Here is a 20,083-nt window from a genome sequence, read left to right as displayed (position 1 = left end):
AACCTCAAATGCCTGCAATACACCTGAGAAGAACATATTTATTTCCATCTCTAGATTTCTGTACACAACTAATTCTCAATCTGTGTTTGCATACTATTCCTAATACCCCACTCTGTTCTAAGCTCATTAACTAAGCTTCTGAGGAGCACCAGTTTCCTTGAATCTATCCCAGCAGTAAGGCCTTTAAAGAAGTTCAATGGATTAGACAAATAAATCAATGCTGGCTTCGCTCAATTCTATTATCCCTATATACTGTTATGACAGCCCTTATTATATATTCCAACATTCTCCCCACTAATGACAATAGCTGAACAGAACTGTGGTTCTCAGAATATTCCCCTCTCCTTCCTTTCATAAGTAATGGGGTGACATTTGCTAACCTCCAAACCACAGACACAATTCCAAAATTTAGAGAATTTTGGAACAACCCATGCATCCACAATCTCAACTCTGGGATATGTTGGCTTTCAACCCCACTAACATCTGCAGTATCATTTTTCAATTACTACTCATTTCCTTCAGTCTCTTAACCTGCATGTTCTAGATGGATAACTATTTGTGGCAGTGCTTTTTTTGTAGTAAGATTACCATTTAATTTATTTGCCATTTCCTGATTCTTCTGTGAAGAGCCCACATTTGCTCTCACTAGTACTGTCCTTTTTATATTGCTATACAAGTTCTAACAGTTCATTTTTAAGCCACTCGCCACTCAACTCTCATATTCTATCTGGACCTCTGATTAGGTCAAATTCTGGGTCCTTTGCTGAATTCTGAAATCTTCCTGTTACTCAGAATTACAATAATTTTAGGCAATTCTGTAAGCTTCCTCCTTTCATTTAACATCACCTTCAATTAATTTGTAGAATTTTGCTTTGCCACCATGCATTATTTCTTTTAAATGCTTGCCATTGGCTATGGACTGCCATGCAATTCAATACATCTTCCCCATCACCCACCACCAACTCTTCATTCATACCAACACAGTTCCCTTTATTGTGGATGAAGACTTCAGTTTTAGAATGAGCCACATTGGTACATATATTGGTACCAGTGACATTGGAAGGAAGAGCAAAGAGGTCCTGGAGAGAGAATTTAGAGAGCCACGCACCAATGAGGGTAGAAACAAGATGATTTGGCAGATAAATGTGTGGCTGAGGAGCTAATGCAGGGGGCAGGGCTTCAGGTTCTTGGATCACTGGGATCTCTTCTGGGGGAGGTATGACTACAAAAAGGGGTGAGTTGCAGTTGAACCTGGAGGGGGGGGGACCAATATTCTTGCAGATAGGTTTGTTAGAGCAGTTGTGGAGGGTTTAAACTAATTTGGCAGGGAGATGGGAACTGGAGTGAAGGGACTCAGGATTCGACAGATGGTAAAAGAGTAAAGAAAGCATGCAGTCAGACTGTCAGGAAGGGCAGGCAGATGATAGGACATAATTGCAGACAGCAGGGTGAGTATCAGTGTGTTACAGAGGCAGAATCAAAAGGGGTAGCAAATACAGTACTCCATGTGTTGTATCTAAATGCATTGAGTATAAGAAATAAGGCGGATGATCTTGATGCACTTTTACAGATTGCCGGGTATGATGTTGGAGCCATCACTGAATTATGGTTGAAGGATGGTTATAGTTGGGAGCTGATTATCCAAGGTTACACATTGTATTGGACAGATAGGAAGGTAGGCAGAGGGGTTGGAGTGGCTCTGCCGGTAAAGAAAGGCATCAAATCAATAGAAAGATGTGACATAGGATCATAAGATGTTGAATCCTTGTGGGTTGACTTTCAAAACTGCAAGGGTGAAAGGACCCCAATGGCAGTTATATACAGGCCTCCCAACACTAGCTGAGAAGTGGACTACAGATTACAATGGGAAATAGAAAAGGCTGTCAAAAGGGAAATGTTATGATGTTATGGCAGATTTTAACATGCACATGGATTGGGAAAATCAGGTTGGTAATGGATCTCTAGAGAGTGTATTTGTTGAATGCCTATGCGATGCCTTTTTAGAGCAGTTTGTTGTTGAGCCTATTACAAGATCAGTTACACTCAATTATGTAATGAACCAGAGGTGATTAGGGAGCTTAAGACAAAGGAACCTTTAGGAGACAAGTGATCACAATATGACTGAGTTCAACTTGAAATTTGATAGGGATAAAGTAAAGTCTGATATAGCAGTATTTCAGTGGAATAAAGGAAATTACAGTGGTATGAGAGAGGAGTTGGCCAAAGTAAATTGGAAGGAGATGCTGGCAGGGATGACAGTAGAGCTGCAATGGCTTGAGCTTCTGGGGAAATGAGAAAGATGCAGGACAGACGTATTCCAAAAAACGAAGAAATACTCAAATGGCAAAATAGTATAACTGTGGCTGACAAGTGAGGTCAAAGCTAATGTAAAAAAAGACAGGGCATACAACAAATTGAAAATAGACCATTGGGAAGCTTTTAAAAACATACAGAAAGCAGCTAAAAGAATTATTAGGAGAGAGCAGATGAAATATGAAAGCTAGCAAACAATATCAAGGTAGATAGAAAATAATTTTTCAGGTATATAAAAAAATAAAAGAAAGGTAAGAGTGGATATAGGACCACTAGAAAATGAGGCCGGAGAAGTACTAACAGGGGACAAAAAGATAACAGACGAAGTAAATGAATATCTTGCATCAGTCTCCACTGTGGAAGACACTAGCAGTGTGCCAGGTGTTGAAGAGTGTGAAGGAAGAGAAGTGAGTTCAGTTACTATTACAAGGGAGAAGGTGCTCAAAAAACTGAAAGGTATACAGGTACTTAAGTCACCCAGACCAGATGAACTGCACCCTAGAGAAGGTATTAATGATCTTTCAAAAGTCATTGGACTCTGGCATGGTTCTGGAGGACTGGAAAATTGCAAATTTAAGAATGGAGGGAGGCAGCAGAAAGGAAAATTATACACCAGTTAGCCTGATCTCAATGGTTGGAAAGATGTTGGAGTCGATTGTTAAGGATGACGTTATGGAGAACTTGGTGACATAGGACAAGATAGGACAAAGTTAGCATGGTTTCCTTAAAGGAAAATCTTGCCTGACAAACCTGTTCAAATTCTTTGAGGAGATTACAAGTAGGATAGATAAAGGGGAAGTTGTATATTTGGATTTTCAGAAGGCCATTGACAAGGTGCCACACATGAGTCTCCTTCCAAGTTAAGAGCCCATGGTAGTACAGAAAAATTACTGGCATGGTTAGATCATTGGCTTATTGGTAGGAGGCAGCAAGTGGGAATAAAAGGGTCCTTTTCTGGTTGGCTGCCAGTGACAAGTGGTGTTGGGAATGCTTCTTTTTATACTGTATATCAATGATTTAGATGACGGAATAGAGAGCTTTGTTGCCAAGTTTTCGGATGATATGAAGAGTTGTGAAGGGGCAGGTGGTGTTAAGGAAACAGGTGGGCTGCAGAAGGACTTAGACAGATTAGGAGAACTGAGAAGAAAGTGGCAAATGAAATACAATGTTGAAAAATGTATGGTCTTGCACTTTGGTAGAAGAAATAAATATGCGTGCTATTTCCTAGATGGGGAGAAAATTTAAAAATCTGAGATGCAAAGGGTCTTAGGAGTCCTTGTATAGAACATCCTAAAGGTTAACTTGCAGGTAGACTTGGTGCAATGTCAGCATTCATTTTAAGACGTCTAGAATACAAGAGCAGTGATGTGATGCTGAGGCTTTATAAGGCACTGGTGAGCTCTTGCCTTGAGTATTGTGAACAGCTTTGGGCTCCTTATCTAAGAAAAGATGTGCTGGCATTGGAGAGGGACCAGAGGTGGATCACAAGGATGGTTCCAGGAATGAAAGGTTTATTATCAGAGGAGTGTTTGATGGTTCTGGGCCTTTACTTGCTGGAATTAGAAGGATGAGGGGGAATCTCATTGTATCTTTTCGAATGTTGAAAGGCCTTGACAAAGTAGATGTGGAAAGGATGTTTCCCATGGTGGGAGAGTCTAGGACAAGAGGGCACAGCCTCAGGATAGAGGGGTGTCCATCATCCATTTAAAATAGAGATGTGGAGAAATTTATTTAGCCAGCTGGTGCTGAATTTGTGGTATTTGTTACCACAGGCGGTTGTGCAGGCCAGGACGTTGGGTGTATTTAAAGAAGACATTGATAGGTTCCTAATTGGACGTCATCAGCGGTTACAGAGAGAAGGCTGAGGAGTGCAGCTGAGGATGGAAGAAAAGGATCAGCCATGGGCTAAATGGCCTGATTCAGCTCCTACGTCTTATGGTCTTCATAACTGTTTTATGATGGCCCCTTTTTCCTTTGGATCAACAATTAATCCTTTCTTATTGCACAAAAGAAGTTCTAATATAACCTTTTGCCTGGTTGGTTACTCTATATATAAGAATTTTTAAAGATCTACATACCATGAGTTTATCCACTAACTCTTAATCTGACTTGTTCAGCCCATAAGTAAAGTGCTCCATGATATCATATTGTCCATTTCGCATATAATTGCACTCCTAATTTCTTTACTTATGCCATACCTAACAGTAGAACTACTATTTTACAGCCTTTAAGCCCCTTTAAGAATGTCCCGTTGCCATTTCTAAGTTTGCTCCAAATCGATTTAATTCTCTATTATGGTTTTTCTAAAGTAGATCACTTCTTACCACTGCATTGACCCCCTCTCTTATTAATAATCCTAAGCATTCTCTTTTCCTTTTCTTTCTAAACATTACCTACTTTTAAACATTCAGATCCCAGCCTTGGTTATTCTGAAACACATTTCTGTAACGGCAATTAGATAATACCATTCAGTTCTAATTGGTGCCAGTAATTTAGCTAGCTTATTATGTATTCGGCAAGCATTGCGAATTTAGCATTTTCTTCGCACTTCTATCTCATTTGCTGCCTGCCTTTGTTTCTGTTGTTTGTTTATTTTGAGGATTTATTTTCTTGAATCCATTTCCTGTTTTGTTTTATTCTTCCTGGATTTCCTTTGAGATTTCCATGGCCCTGCCATATATTATGGTTTAAACCATCCTCACTAGATCTTGTAACCCTCCACTAAAGGATATTGATCTTGTCCATAGTGAGATGCAACATATTCAATATATACAGGTTCCACTGGCCCCCTGAACAGCTCTAAAACCCTGTCTCCTGCACCATTTCTCTAGCAAAGCATCTACTTGCTCTTTCCTCCCATTTCTATATTTATCAGTCTTTGGCAGTGGGCAGTAAAATTCACTGCCTTTTTGGTCCTGGAAGTTAACACCTTTCAAAGCTCCAGTACAACAGGACCACATCCCTTTCTCTTACCTACACCAATAGTGCAACATGGACCATGATGTTTAACTCCTTGCCTTTACTTCTCTATATACTCAAAATCTTTTCCATAGATGTTGCCTGGCCTGCTGAGTTCCTCCAGCATTTTGCATGTTGCTTGGATTTCCAGCATCTGCAGAATTTCTCTTGTTTGTGATTGGATATCTTAAGGACAGAAAAAAAAAGTTTTAAAAAATACAAGAATTACCTAAATTATGTCAGGGATGAGGGACTTTAGCTAAAAAGTTAGACTGGAGAAGTAGTTGAGGTTACTTGCTTTGGAGAAATGTTAGGAAGGAGATATTACAGAGGTAAGTAATGAAATTGCTGATAGGTGAGGAGAGTGGACCCAGAGGAGAATGAGAAGGAGGAAGGGATCCAGCGGGAGGTGAGGAAAAGCTTTATTTTAAATTAGACTGCCGTCAGAATTGGGATTTGCTTGACAGGGAATGAACTATTTAAATTAGTGATTTGAATTAGAGCAACTTGCAAGGCTATGGGGAACAATGGGATTGTGCTAGCAGAAAATGCCATGGACTCAATGGGATGAATGGTCTCCTCCTCTACTAATGGAAGGTCTGTTTTTTTTAAAATGTAAAGATATTTTGTTGAATAAAAATCTCAAAATGAGGACCAGTACGAAGAATATAAGGGTAACACAAGTTTTAATTTGAATTAAGTTATACTTTTCACACATTCAAGATTTCACAAGTGCTTCAAACCCAAGGAAATACTTTTAAAATGTTGTAATACAGGCCTTAACTGAAGCCAATATGCGCAAAGTTAAGACTTCAGAAACAACAATGAGAAATGTGCAGGTATAATTTCAATAATGTTCACTCTGGAGGAATGTTGGCAAAGAGACCAGGTAAACATCCCACAACATTTTTAAATAATGACAAAATATCTTTACAAGTCTGTACTAAATCTCTAACATGTCCACTGAAAACTCAGGACGTCTGACAAACCTGAATCAACACAGTCCCACTATGAGGGAAGAGGATCAATACTCAACAAGGAAGAAGGACAACCAGGATGGAATAGAAGAATCAATGGAAGGAAGGTAAGTGAGGAAGAGTTCTGAGATCCTGGAAAGAATGTTTTAAGAGCAATGGTAATAAAACTTATCTCAATCTCAAAATATTACTAACACAAGTCAACTTATCATCATTCATGTGAATAAAAAACTAATTTTTCCTTCAGGATCTGGAATTCCATGATATAATACACTTTCATCAGTTGGAAGACATAATAGGGACTTGCTGGAGTCCAGATCCCCGAACAGCCGGCAAACATGCAGGGATTGAATAAGACAATGCCAGAATAACAGACTGTTCTTTTCCAAAATCATCAAAACTAGAACTGAAGGAGAAAGGACTCAAAAAAACATTGCTCTTGTCCTCAGAAGGGGGAAGAAATGGGCCATGTTATATAAACTATTACAAAATGAAATCAGATTTCTGAATAAACTCCTTCACCTAAATCGTAGTCTAAACATAAAATTGTGGCAGAATCTGTTGAATGGGATGTTTATACAACTGGTGAACAGGACATCAAGCAACACGAATCCATCATTTGTTATTAGTTAGCTTTACTCATTATGTAACCATGTCTTCCATTTGTATTATTTCCACCAGTAATTGCAGCCGCAGCAGCAATGCCAGAAATAAATTAGAATGTATGCATACACTAGACCACTTTCCTCGTTTAATCACTGCTGGCATGATTCACATGTCACTTACCTTCTGATCCAAAGGTGAGAATGTTACTTTCAAGCCAAAAAGCATAGGCTGAGGAGCAAGAGATCCAGAGAGTGAAAATGACTTTCACCAGCAACCCTCCTCCACACTTCCCTTTCACAGATCGACTGTTGTTTCACAAAAAAAATTCTTAACGTTTTATGAATTTTAGATTAAATCTGGCACAACTTACACCATGCGCAAAGCTCAGCTACTGAGCTCTCTTGCTGAGTCTGCTGATTTGAATAGGATTGACAGAAAGGCCTTGTGAGATTGGTTCCAGCATACTCTGCGAAGTTCTACAGGATCTCTATTGATATCCTGCTTCTTGATATGCGTGGATCCAATCGTCCTACAAAACCCAACGATGAGAATATTTGTTCATGCTGAGACTTTATGAAAGATATCTGTGGCACTTGGAATCGAACAAAATTACCAATTCAAAATTCTGAACATAATTAGATTGCCAATTCTGTAGGATTGTCACTGCATGAAGAGATAATAAGGTGGAAAATTGTACTCTGACTTTTAAATCTTTGGCTTAGATATTAATTTACCATTGTGACAGGAGAAAAGACTGGGATGGAGTGGGGTGGACACTAAATGGAGAGCAGAATCAAAATTGTCCGGCATGTGCTTCTGAGCGTTGCTTTATCCAAATCACTTGGTCACTATTTATAGCTTCCTTAATTAATATCTGGACTCATCAATCACAATTTTGTTCAAATCAGAATAAACTCACTCCAATAGTTAGAGAGACTTTCCAAACAGGATATTTGATGGTTTATCAAAGATTACAGGGCCCACATTGGAAGGGTTGCCAGGAGCTGCAGAGATCTTCAAGGCCCTCAGGTTCCCTGCTGATGGAAGAAATGAGGGGTCACCTCAAAGTTGGTGCGAGTACTGGCAGACACATTCCTTTGCAGAACCATTGAGTGGTTCTTGGTACAGAATTACATTGTGATGAGATTTTGACTCTGACAAGTTACATGTAACTCTATGTACCCTCTTTCCTCTCTGCCATTCGATCTCCACACATCCTCAGCTATCCTGGTACCAATGAAATTCAGCTTCACCTTTTTTCATGGCTCTGTCTGGGTCACAACTGCACTGGTTTTCACTCCATCCCATGCCTGTATTCACTCGTTTGTTCTCTTTGCAGAAGATAGCAGAGAACTTGAGAAAGAAGAGGTAACCTTGAAGAGTCTTAGGTACAACAAGAAGGAAACAGGACTCTTAGCCCATTAAGTCCTCACCTACCATTACAGTACTAATCCTTTATTAAAAAGTCCCAATTTTTGTTCTCACTATGTTGCTTTGAATAGAGATAGATCATTAGCACCATTTAGATTAGCAATTTGCCCAACAGATAAGTAGCAGGACTGTGCATTCATACCATTGGACTATATTCAAGATGACTTCTGCCCTCAGCAGGACCTTCATACTCTTCGTCCCTAGATTTACCTTCCAGTGGTCCTGGTAATTGTACAATAGACCGTGTAGACATCTCCTGTGAAATCAATATTAGTGTTAGTAGTAGAAAGGGTACCTCAGCCAAAACTCATGCAGTCTTCAGAAAATGAAAAAGACTGATGGGAGTCCCTCAAGATGCTATTGTGAATATTTCAACATTTTATAAAATTTATCCTAAAGGAATTTTTCTGTTTCATATTTTAAAATGGACTGGAGGCTTACCTCATTTGGTAACTGCCCATCACTGCAAATATCTAATATAATAGTTCTTCTTAAATTTAACTTTGGCCTTGAGCAATTCATTCATATGCCATAATAGCTTTCTCTCAGACATCAAATTAAGCAAAACTTTTACATAGCTGGGACTTAACTTTACAAACATTTGCTTTTCTTGGAAGAAATCTGCAAACCTTTCCAAATATTTTTTCCAATGACATAACAACCTTGGTAAATATAACAGGCTCCTTGTACAAGTTACTTGATGGATATTAAACTTATCTCCAATAGTTTTGCATCAAAGCCATTGGGCCATTCGCCCTAATATTCACTTGACACATAACACATTCCATTTGACAATGCTGCTGTCAAGTTCTTTGGGATGGTTAAACAAGACACAAAATATACTAAAAATCACTGTGCACATCACATTAAAAGATGGAACAGGAAGGTGGTATACAGAGAATATTGCATAAATCAAGATTCAAATAGCTATCCTGCATAGATCAGTATAGTACCTACCAGGCCATTCAACCCCCAATTTTCTGCTGATCTTGATATCAAACTATACTAAAAGTCATCCTCTTGTGTTTCATCCATATTCCTCCATTCCCTTCATATTCATGTGTCTATCTAAAAGCTTCTTAAACTATACCAAATTGTCTGCTTCCCCTACTATCCTAGGCAACCTATTCTAGACATTTACCACACTCTTTGTTAAAAAAAACACCCTCACATTGCTTTTAAACTAACTTCTCTAATCTTAAAAGCTTGTCTACTGGTGTTTGAAAATTCTTTTCAAATCTTTTTATTAATTTTTAAGAAAAACATAAGAAAAATATTAGTGCAAAACATTTGAGAGTACATAATAGATTAATTAACAATCAAATATGTATTAATCAATACATAGAGTCTCCCAAACTCATAGTATAATGTAAAGGAATTAAGAAAAAAAAGAAAAGAACCCCCCCACAAAAAAAAACAACTAAAAAAAAAACTAACCAACATGGGCAATCGCATAATGTTAAATACATACAGCAGTGCCAATGACTCCCAACCTCCATCCACACAATTCAGGATAGTAACAATAAGGTTCAGGATCAGACCATTTAATTCATATGAAAATGTTGAATAAATGGTCTCCAAGTTTCCTCAAATTTAACTGAAGAATCAAAAACCACACTTCTAATTTTTTCTAAACTCAAACAGGAAATAGTTTGAGAAAACCACTGAAATACAGTTGGAGGGTTAATTTCTTTCCAATTCAGTAAAATAGATCTTCTAGCCATTAGTGTAACAAATGCAATCATTCGTTGGGATGAAGCGGATAAACGCTTATTATCTATCATTGGTAGACCAAAAATTGCGGTAAAAGGATGTGGTTGGAGATTAATATTTAAGACTCTTGAAATAATATTAAAAATATCTTTCCAATAGTTTTGTAAACAAGGACAAGACCAAAACATATGGGTCAATGAAGCAACATCAGAATGACATCTATCACAGGTTGGATTAACATAAGAATAAAATCGAGCAAGTTTATCTTTAGACATGTGAGCTCTATGTACAACCTTAAATTGTATTAGAGCATGTTTAGCACAGATAGAGGATGAAAATTCTAACCTGGGGAAAAGATTTTAACTCTACTCTATGAATGCCTCTCATAACTTTAAAAACCGATATCAGTTCTCTCTTCAGCTTCTGACACTTAAGGAAGAACAACCCAATTTGTCGAGCATTTCCCTCTAATCCAGGAAACATCCTGGTAAACCTCTTCTGTAACCTATCCATGACCTCCACATCCTTCCTATAACGGAACAACCAGAGAACTGCACACAATACTCCTACTGCCGTCTGACTAAAGCTCTACATAACTGCAGCATGACTTCTTTACTCTTATACTCACTGAAGACAGGAATGCCACATGTCTTCTTCTCTGGCATAGACAGTTCCATTGATCTATGGACCTGGACCCCAAGATCCCTCTGAACCTCAATGCTATTAAGGGGTCTATAATTAACTGTATAATTTCTCCTTTCACTTGATCTTCCAAAGTGCAAAACCTCACCCTACCCCATATTAAACTCCATCTGCCTCTTCTCTGCCCATATCTGTAACTGATCTGTATCTTCCTGTATTATTCGATGCTCCTTTATACTATCCACAACTTCTCCAGTCATGATGCCATCCACAAATTTGCTAATCCATCCAGCTGTATTTTGTATTTTCATCCAGATCAGTGATTTGGATGAAATCCGATCATTGAGGTCTCAGCACTGATCCTTGAGGAGTACTACTGTTCACTAAACTCCAGGCAGAATAACAGCTGACCACCCCTATTCTGTCTTCCATGAACATGCCAGTTCTGAATCCAAACTTGCAATTCATCCTAGATCCCATGCATCTTTATCTTTTGAATCAACCTACCTGGAAGGACCTAAACAAATGTTGCACTAAAGTCCATGTAGACAACTTTTGTCACCTTTGTTGCCTCCTCAAAAAACTCAGTCAAGTTTGCAAGACATGATCTGCACTGCACAAAGCCATGCTAACTATCCCTAAGGCGGCCAGGCCTTTCCAAATGTGCATAAGTTCTAACCCTCAGTATCACCACCAACAGCTCGCCTATCTCTGACGTGAGGCTCAGTTGGCCTATTTCTCTTCTTGAACAAGGCCAGAGCTTCTGTTATTCTTGGTTCCTCCAGGACCTTGCATCTTGCTACTGCGAACACAAAGAGTCAAAGGCCCAGCGATCTCCTCGCTTCTTTCAATATTCTGGGATACATGCTCTCAGGCCACCTTAATACTTTTTAAGACGACCCAGCACTACATCCTCCTTAACCTCAAAATGTCCCAGCACATTAGTACGTCCCATTCCACTTTCACTATCCTCCAAATCCTTTTCCTTGGTAAATACTGACACAACATACTCATTTAATACCTTAGCCACTTGCTCTGACTCTAAGCACAAATTCTTTCCTTTGTCCTTGAATGGACCAACATCTCCTTAGTTATCCTCGGTTTTTGAATGTAAACATAAAATGTTTAGGGATTCTCCTTAACCCTGCTCACTAAAGACACCTCATTACCTATTTTGGCCCTCCTTATTGCCTGTTAGAGTTCTTTCCCGCTATCTTCATATTCCACAGGGGGCCAATCTAATTTTAGCCTTCCAAACCTCACATATGCTTCCTTTTCCTTCCTGTCTAAATTTAGGATCTCTCAGGTCATCCAAGGTTCACTTACCTCACTATCCTTGTCCTAACCGGAACATGGCAGCCTGAACTCTGATCAGCTGGTCTTTAAACAACTCTAACATATCAGACGCAAATTTGTCCAACAACAAGTACTCTTAATCAATTCCACTTAGCCCCTCTCTTATCCTATCACAATTTCCCCTTCCCCAGCTTAGTATCTTCCTGCAAGATCCAATTTTATCCTATTCATAACCATCTTAAAATGTAGTGAGATGTGGTTACTATACTGCAAAGATTCATCCACCATCAGGTCTGTCACTAACAGGCTCATTTCCCAGAACCAGGACCAGAAAGTTTATACTTTGTTGTACTCTCCACATATTGGAGAGTCTCCATTCTCTGCCCTAAAAGAAAATGCAACAGAGATACTTCCATTCCAACCCCCACAAGAAATGCATTGATGTCTGCATAACCTTAAAAATTAGCTTTATTTTCCAGGGTTTATATTAAATTAAAAACAATCTTTGAAAGGAACATTCTGAAAGTAGTAGCATAGTTTAAATTGTACCCTCAGTACAAATTCAGTTGTTCATTTTCCCAGAAAATGCTGGAGCAAGCCAGCATGAATGGAAAAGAGTACAGTCGAAGTTTCGGGCCAAGACTTTTCATCAGGTCTCAGTGAAGGGTCTTGGCCCGAAATGTCAACTGTATTCTTTTTCCATTGATGCTGCCTGGCTTTTGAGTTCCTCCAGCATTGTGTGTGTGCTGCTTGGATTTCCAGTATCTGCAGATTTTCCTCTTGTTTATTTTCCCAGTTGCATTAGGCATGAATGCCATATTTGACTAAGCACACAGTACCTGTTGTTCACACTTGGTGAAATATACAACCTTTACCTCCTTTCATCAGCCCTCTAATAAATACCCTGTTTCTACTTAAAAAGAATTGCCAATTATATTTCTTTATTTATTTTGAGAAAGCTTTAACTAAGTATCTCTACTACAAAAGCGCAGGGAAATGCTGCAACCTTTGACTCCCTTGCCCCAAGGAAGTCACCCACTTCTTAAAGTTGCACTGAGAATTTCACACCATCTTACTGCAATACAAAAAGGACAAATCTAGCATATCAACAACACACACAAAATGCTGGTAGAACACAGCAGAACACAGCATCTATAGGGAGAAGCGCTGTCGACGTTTTGGGCCAAGACCCTTCGTCAGGACTAACCGAAAGGAAAGACAGTAAGAGATTTGAAAGTGGTGGGGGGAGGGGGAAATGCGAAATGATAGGAGAAGACCAGAGGGGGTGGGATGAAGCTAAGAGCTGGAAAGGTGATTGGCGAAAGTGATACAGAGCTGGAGAAGGGAAAGGATCATGGGACGGGAGGCCTCAGGAGAAAGAAAGGTGGGGGGGGGGGGGGAGAGCACCAGTGGGAGATGAAGAACAGGCAAACAACTAAAAATGTCAGGGATGGGGTAAGAAGGGGAGGAGGGGCATTAACGGAACCTAAGGCAGCAAGAACCTACATTGATGTTTTTCCAACAAAGCACTGACGCACCACTTCAGCAATTAGCTTTCAGCTTTCCTTTGCTGCCCAGCATTTTATTACCCCCTTTGAAGGTCAATAAAAATGACAAATCTGAAGGGAACAAAGTGAGCGTTATACCATCTTAAATTCACGGAAAGTGGAGATTAAAAGGAAATGACATGAATTTCAGTGCTTTAGACAGAGTTATTATTTAGTTGAGCACACAAATTCACACTTGGCACGCGTCTTTTTTCAATGGCAGGATCTCCAAGTTTTTGCAACTTACCACTCCATTCGCACTGAGAAGAACCATTCTCATATCTCCTTTTCCCCAGGATCTCTGGTCCTCCCACACCAAATCTACTGATGAGCATGAGGCACCATCATGATCTGTAGCCCAGATCTGAACAAGGTAACAGTTACATGAAATTACGTTTCTTTGTGGCTTAGCACATTACACCATTGCTTAAGTGCATTAATTGTTTAAAAAAATAAACACGAATCAAATACCATACACCCAAAAAAAGAGGACTTCACAATTTCTCTTCAGGTAGTTAGCATCCACACTGTACATAATTACTTCCTTGCTCATTCAAATATATTTAATTAAATGAAAAGGCTTAATAACTTGTCAACTCAGATATATGCAAACAAAATCTTGAACTCTCTGGGTCAAAATTACCACAAATCTCTAATGGAAATTAAAACAAACATACTATTTGTCACAGTAATTAATTGTGTGGTCTATTTCCCTCTTTATCAAATGCCTCTTCTAGCATTCGTCACCACTTGTTCTCTTTCTCCTGTCTTAACACCCATCTATTCCTTCCCACCCTAGTAAATTTCCCACGGCTGTCATTAAGTAACTTCCCCCTTCCCCAAACTTCAAGTAGAAAATCATAAACTTGACGTTAAAGAGAGGAGGGGAACCCCCCCCCCCCAAAACAGCAGACCAGAGGGTTTTCTGGCAGAACTACAATAGTTTCATCCATTAATCTGATCAGGTAAGCGAAGGGATGCAATTGGACAAGCTGAGGATGTGCTGAGGGATTTGTAAATCGGACCCAAGGAGGTTTAACAAAACTCACAAAGGAGGATTAGTGATTGGAGTGTCCAAAGATTTTCAAAGATCCTTACACAAGAGATTTGAAGTTCACACATGGAACTGACATCAACCAAACAGCACAGAAAACTGATCAGAAGGAGCAAGGATCCAAGCAAAAGAGATACTGTTTTAAATTAGCTAATACTAAAATACATCACATCAACTACCTGGATATGGAAATCGTGATAAAAAGCATATTTGGAGAAAATTTGGTCGAGGGGGGGGATAAGAAGTGGGGGGAGGGATGAAGTAGAGAGCTGGGAAGTGATAGGCTGGAGGGAAATGTGCTAGTGGGGGAAGGTGGAGAATTATGGGAAATAAAAGAGAAAGAAAGGTAGGGCTGGGGGGAGATTATAGTGAGGGGGGAAAGAGAGAGAAAGAGAACCAGACTAAAATTATAGATAGGGATGGGGTAAGGGGGGTCAGGGGTATCAACGGAGGTCTGACAAAGTAATTGTTTAGTGTGGAGCATACACTGCAGAGTGTGGTGTATCCTGCATACATACTTTGATAATAAATATGCTTTAAACCTTTGGTGGATGAATTCCCAATCAAGTAGGGCTGCTTGTCCTCAGTAAAGCATCCCGTTTAGCAAATAATATTCCTTCCCACTCCTGGCTTATACTTTGTAAATGTTAGAAAATCCTTGGAGGAGTGCGGAGGTAGATCTTAGGCTGTTGGAGTTTACTTTTTATTTGTATGTATTTTCATTGTTAATATTTAATTAACAATGTACAATAACACTGCAATATTATGTCACCTCTTTCTGGACTGCTCTAATTAAGAGACTTAATAAACTTCAGCTGCTAGAAATCCGAGCTAAGCATAAAAAAGTGCTGAATACATTCAGCAAGCAAGGTAACTCTAACGGAGAATTTTTAACTAAAATACTGTTCCTCTTTCTGCGGATGTTACCGAGCCACTGAGTAGGTCTCGATGAAGGGTCTCATCCTGAAATGCCAACTGTGTACTCCTTTCCACAGATGCTGCCCGACCTGCCGAGTTCCTCCAGCATTATGTGTGTGTTACTGAGTATTTCCTGTAGTTTAGTTTTCATTTCTCTAATCAAGCTATATTCCCCACCCACCTTAAGAATGCTCTTCATAATTTTTTAGCAATTTAACCAGATTATCAGTGAGTTTGATCACCCTGAGCAATCAGAGTCAGACAATTTGAATGTTCATTAGATACCCTCTCTAATACTGGGCAAAGTGCACTGGAAGTGACAGGCACAATTCTGTATTGAGATCGATAGATAGATAGATCGATAGATCGATAGATCGATAGATAGATAGATAGATAGATAGATAGATAGATAGATAGATAGATAGATAGATAGATAGATAGATAGATAGATAGATAGATACTTTATTCATCCCCATGGGGAAATTCAACTTTTTTTCCAATGTCCCATACACTTGTTGTAGCAAAACTAATTACATACAATACTTAACTCAGTAAAAAATATGATATGCATCTAAATCACTATCTCAAAAAGCATTAATAATAGCTTTTAAAAAGTTCTTAAGTCCTGGCGGTAGAATTGTAAAGCCTAATGGCATTGGGGAGTATTGACCTCTTCATCCTGTCTGAGGAGCATTGCATCGATAGTAACCTGTCGCTGAAACTGCTTCTCTGTCTCTGGATGGTGCTATGTAGAGGATGTTCAGAGTTATCCATAATTGACCGTAGCCTACTCTATTTTCATGTCTGTCTTTCATTTTCATTTTGATTGTAATTCCTTATGTTTTTTTCTGAAATATTTTACATTTCACTATTCAGCAAATTATAACCTCATGGCACGCAAGATTATTCTGGCTATTGATTCATCAACAATCCCATAACCCCTCCTTCTCAGTAGTCCTGAAAAATTAGTTCATTCCAGTGTCTACTGGATTCCCTTTTTAAAGTCCTGATCAATTATTTCTACCACACTTTAAAGATAGCAAATTAATCTCCATTTTCCATACAATAACACTCTGCCTCACATCCCTGTCATTTTAAAGTTCAAAGTTCAAAGTAAAATTTATTATCAGTGTGCATACATGTCACCATATACAACCCTAAGATTCTTTTCCTGCGGGCATACTTTGCAAATCTATAGAACAGTAACAGTAGACAGAAACTGCAAACTGTAAACATCAGGAACTATAAACTGTAAGCAAACTGTGCAAATGCAGATAATAAATAAATAGCATTAAAAACAAGCATGAACTAACAAGAGTCCTTAAATGAGTGAAGCTATCCCCTTTTGTTCAAGAGCCTGATGATTGAGGTGTAGTGACTGTTCTTGAACCTGGTGGTGTGAATCCCGAGGCTCTGGTATCTTCTACCTGACGGCAGCAGTGAGAAAAGAGCATGGACTGGGTGGAGAGGGTCTTTGATAATGGGTGCTGCATTTCTATGGCAACGTTTCATGTAGATGTGCTCAATGGTTGGGAGGGTTTTACCTGTGATGTACTGGGCTGAATCCACTACCTTTTGTATGATTTTCTGCTCAAAGGCAGTGGCCTGAAGGAGCAGTTCAGATGTCACCAGGATACTTTCAAACAGGCAGTAACTATTACTGTTTGCTGGTTTATTATCATCGTCCATAGTAGGATGCAGAAAAAACACTGACGTCTACCACTCAGACAGATGATGCATACATCGAGGAGAAGAGCAGAATGCAGAATAAAGTGTTGCAACTAGAAAGAAAGTACAGTGCAGGGTAGATCAGTAACCTGCAAGGGCCACAATGAAGCTGATCAAAGTTCAAGAACTCAGCTTTTACTGTACATGAAAAACTATATCTACTTTTGGTATGCTAACCAGGAAACTACTGGATTGTTGTTAAGAACCCACCCATTTCAATATCTTCAGTGAAGAAAAACTGTAATCCTTACCAGATCTAGCCTACACATCAGTTCAGACCACTCACTGATTATTAAGGCCTTCCACAGTTCAGGAGTAATTACTGATGGTGCTCGTGATGTCTACATATGGTGGATGAAAACATAACATTTCCAACCTGGCTGTTTTCAATCATTTGCAAAATGCTGAGTGAAAAGGAGCAGAAGGAGATTCAAGCAGCACCTGTCTACCTGTGCTCAGCTTAGTTTTGTGAGTACCCCCCTGTTTTAGATCTCATCATAAACGGCAACAATAGCAAATCCCAGAGGTGAGACAAGACTGATTTCCTTGCAATCAAGATAGTATTTGGGCAAGTGTGGCATCAACAGCTTCAGTTTTATCAGGGCTCAGTCCTAATTCAGGTCAAAATTTTCCGCTAGTTGTAATAAAACCAAGCACCAGAAGGTTGGAGATCAATCATCTCACCCCTTAATTCATTACTGCTGGAATTTCTCAGATATGTGTCTTGGGCACAAGCACACAGTATTTTGCTTATTTCACCAACGACCTTCCTTCCATTACTGATTAGCAGACAGATATACCTTCATGGCCAACAACATTATTGCAGCTTTTCACATTTAAGAAACAACTGGAAGCATGGACGTCTTCTGAAACCGGAAGACAAATAAGGCAAACACTGGAAGATAGAGAGGAGGAAACTTTTCCCTGCGGAGTGTGGGCATCAGCAATGGCCCTGTGGTTGGATGACAATCTCCTTCTGTTGGGGGACCTATTCTGGGACCACCTCACCAAGCTACTTCAGGCAAGGTGGGTTTCCCTGGTCGAATGGCAAGCTGATGACCTCTGCCACTTCATACAGGTGAACTGACCAAATGAGAAGTGGAAATATTTGCACTTGCTGGCCTAAAGGCCAATTGCATTCAAAACCTCAGAGAAAATAAAGTCTATGTTTGTATGCAAGATCCAGGCAACATTCAACGAAGGTTGATACAACCTCAAAGTAATATTTTGACTGACAGTGGGCAGACGTTAACCATCTCGAGTAAGACATCAAGGATTCAACCAGTACTCCACAATGTACAATGTTATATCATCAGTGAATCTCCACCGTCAATATCCCATAGGATTTCATTGTCAGAAGCTAACCAGCCCAACCATGCAGGTAGAATAGCAGGTCAGAGACCAGGTGCTATGTTAAGATACTGATCTCCTGTCTTGACAAAGTCTTGTCACATCTACAAGTCACCAAGTCATGCACATTCTACACTTGCTCCAAAAAAGCCTGAATTCTGGCATCACTTTGGATAAAGCAGCCACTGTCCTGAACATTTTTTTTTACCACTGTGTTTACAGTGCACCCATCTACAAAGTTCTTCCCAGCAATTTGCCAAGACTTCCTCCATGAGGCCTTCCAAATCCTTGACCTCTCCCTCTCGACTCAGTAGAGGCAACAGGAGCACTGTGACCACCAGTACAACACTCCCTCCAGGTCACAATAGATTCTGACTCAGAATTATGTCTGCCATCTTTCAACAAAGACACTGTCATCTTTTCAGGGACAATCAGAAATGCGAAACAGATACCAGCCAATCCACCTGCATACGATTATGAAATGTTTTGCTTTCATATTATACAGTTCATTTTTTTAATATATTGCTATATGTGAAGAAGCTAAAAAGAGTAAAATAATTTCAGCACATTTATGTGTTTGTTGTAGTAATATGCTGCTAAGGGAGAGAAATTGTTTCTTTTGTTTTTAAAATAATGATGGTTATGTGATAAAAATGAATCATCAGTATTCTTATAGATGTTTCAGTACCATTTGAATTCCTTTCAAACAGCACTTGCAAACAATAAGAAAGCAGTCACAATTTTATTTCATCTTCAAGTTCCTGAACATTATCTGAACATAAACTCATGTTATTGTGCTGCTTAAATTATCAACATATTTCTCTGAATGTGGATTAAATATAACATTCTTAATGCCACATCGAATCGCATGCCTGGTCCACTGTTGTCATTCCTTCAAAGGAGTAATTTATCTGTCATTCATTCTGTTATAGAATGGAAAGTTCCAAATCCTGATTCAGGAGTCCCTAGGGTACACCTGAGACATCTTTGCAAGCCACAAGGGGGGAAATCAATGGCTATTTATCTCTCCAAGGGATTTTGGCTGGGAGAGATGGGGAGGGAGTGGTTTGTTATTGGAGAGAGTGGATGTGGTGGGGGAGGTTAGGACCTCAAGTTTAAAGAGTGAAAATACTAGATAATATGCTATTAGTTATAAGGGCAGAAGGGGTGCACATTTAGCTAAAAAAAAAACCTTATAACTTTATTCTGAGCAACACACACAAAATGCTGGAGGAACTCAGTAGGTCAGGCAGCATCTATGGGGGAAAATAAACAGAGGACCTTTCAGACCATGACCCTTCAACAGGACTGGAATGGAAGAAAGAAGAAGCCAGAATAATGTAACAGGAGAGCAGAAGGAGGTAGGTTTGCAAGCTGCTTCTATGGTAATAATTCACGGACATGAGTTGAATTGAGCCGGACTGAATATGCCTGGACTCTTTCAATAACTTTCGTAGCTTGCTGTTTTATACTCTGTGTTTCTCACTCATTTCTGTTTGGCTTTTGCACGATATGTTCTTTTTTTTTTAGCAGGTTGGGGGTTTGATGTT

The 20,083-nt window shown here is 39.3% G+C and overlaps 1 protein-coding gene across 4 annotated transcripts in view; it reads right to left on the bottom strand.

Moving 5' to 3' along the window:
• The window catches only part of LOC140718823 (lamin-B3-like), an 87,544-nt gene that overhangs the window by 6,782 nt on the left and 60,679 nt on the right, over positions 1-20,083 (bottom strand). For 2 of the 4 annotated variants that reach the window (XM_073033007.1, XM_073033008.1), the window contains exons 9-10: positions 13,731-13,847; positions 8,428-8,541 (exon numbers count right to left, since the gene is read on the bottom strand). The exons of the other annotated variants lie outside the window; for them this stretch is intronic. In XM_073033007.1, coding sequence (XP_072889108.1) covers positions 8,428-8,541; positions 13,731-13,847 — 231 coding nt within the window. The remainder of the gene's footprint in view (positions 1-8,427; positions 8,542-13,730; positions 13,848-20,083) is intronic. 4 annotated transcript variants of the gene reach the window in all.

This window comes from Hemitrygon akajei, chromosome 30 (genome assembly GCF_048418815.1).
Source record: "Hemitrygon akajei chromosome 30, sHemAka1.3, whole genome shotgun sequence".
Lineage (NCBI taxonomy): Eukaryota > Metazoa > Chordata > Chondrichthyes > Myliobatiformes > Dasyatidae > Hemitrygon > Hemitrygon akajei.
The sequence above is the reverse complement of the archived record's forward strand: the minus strand, read 5'-3'. Positions and strand labels throughout refer to the sequence as shown.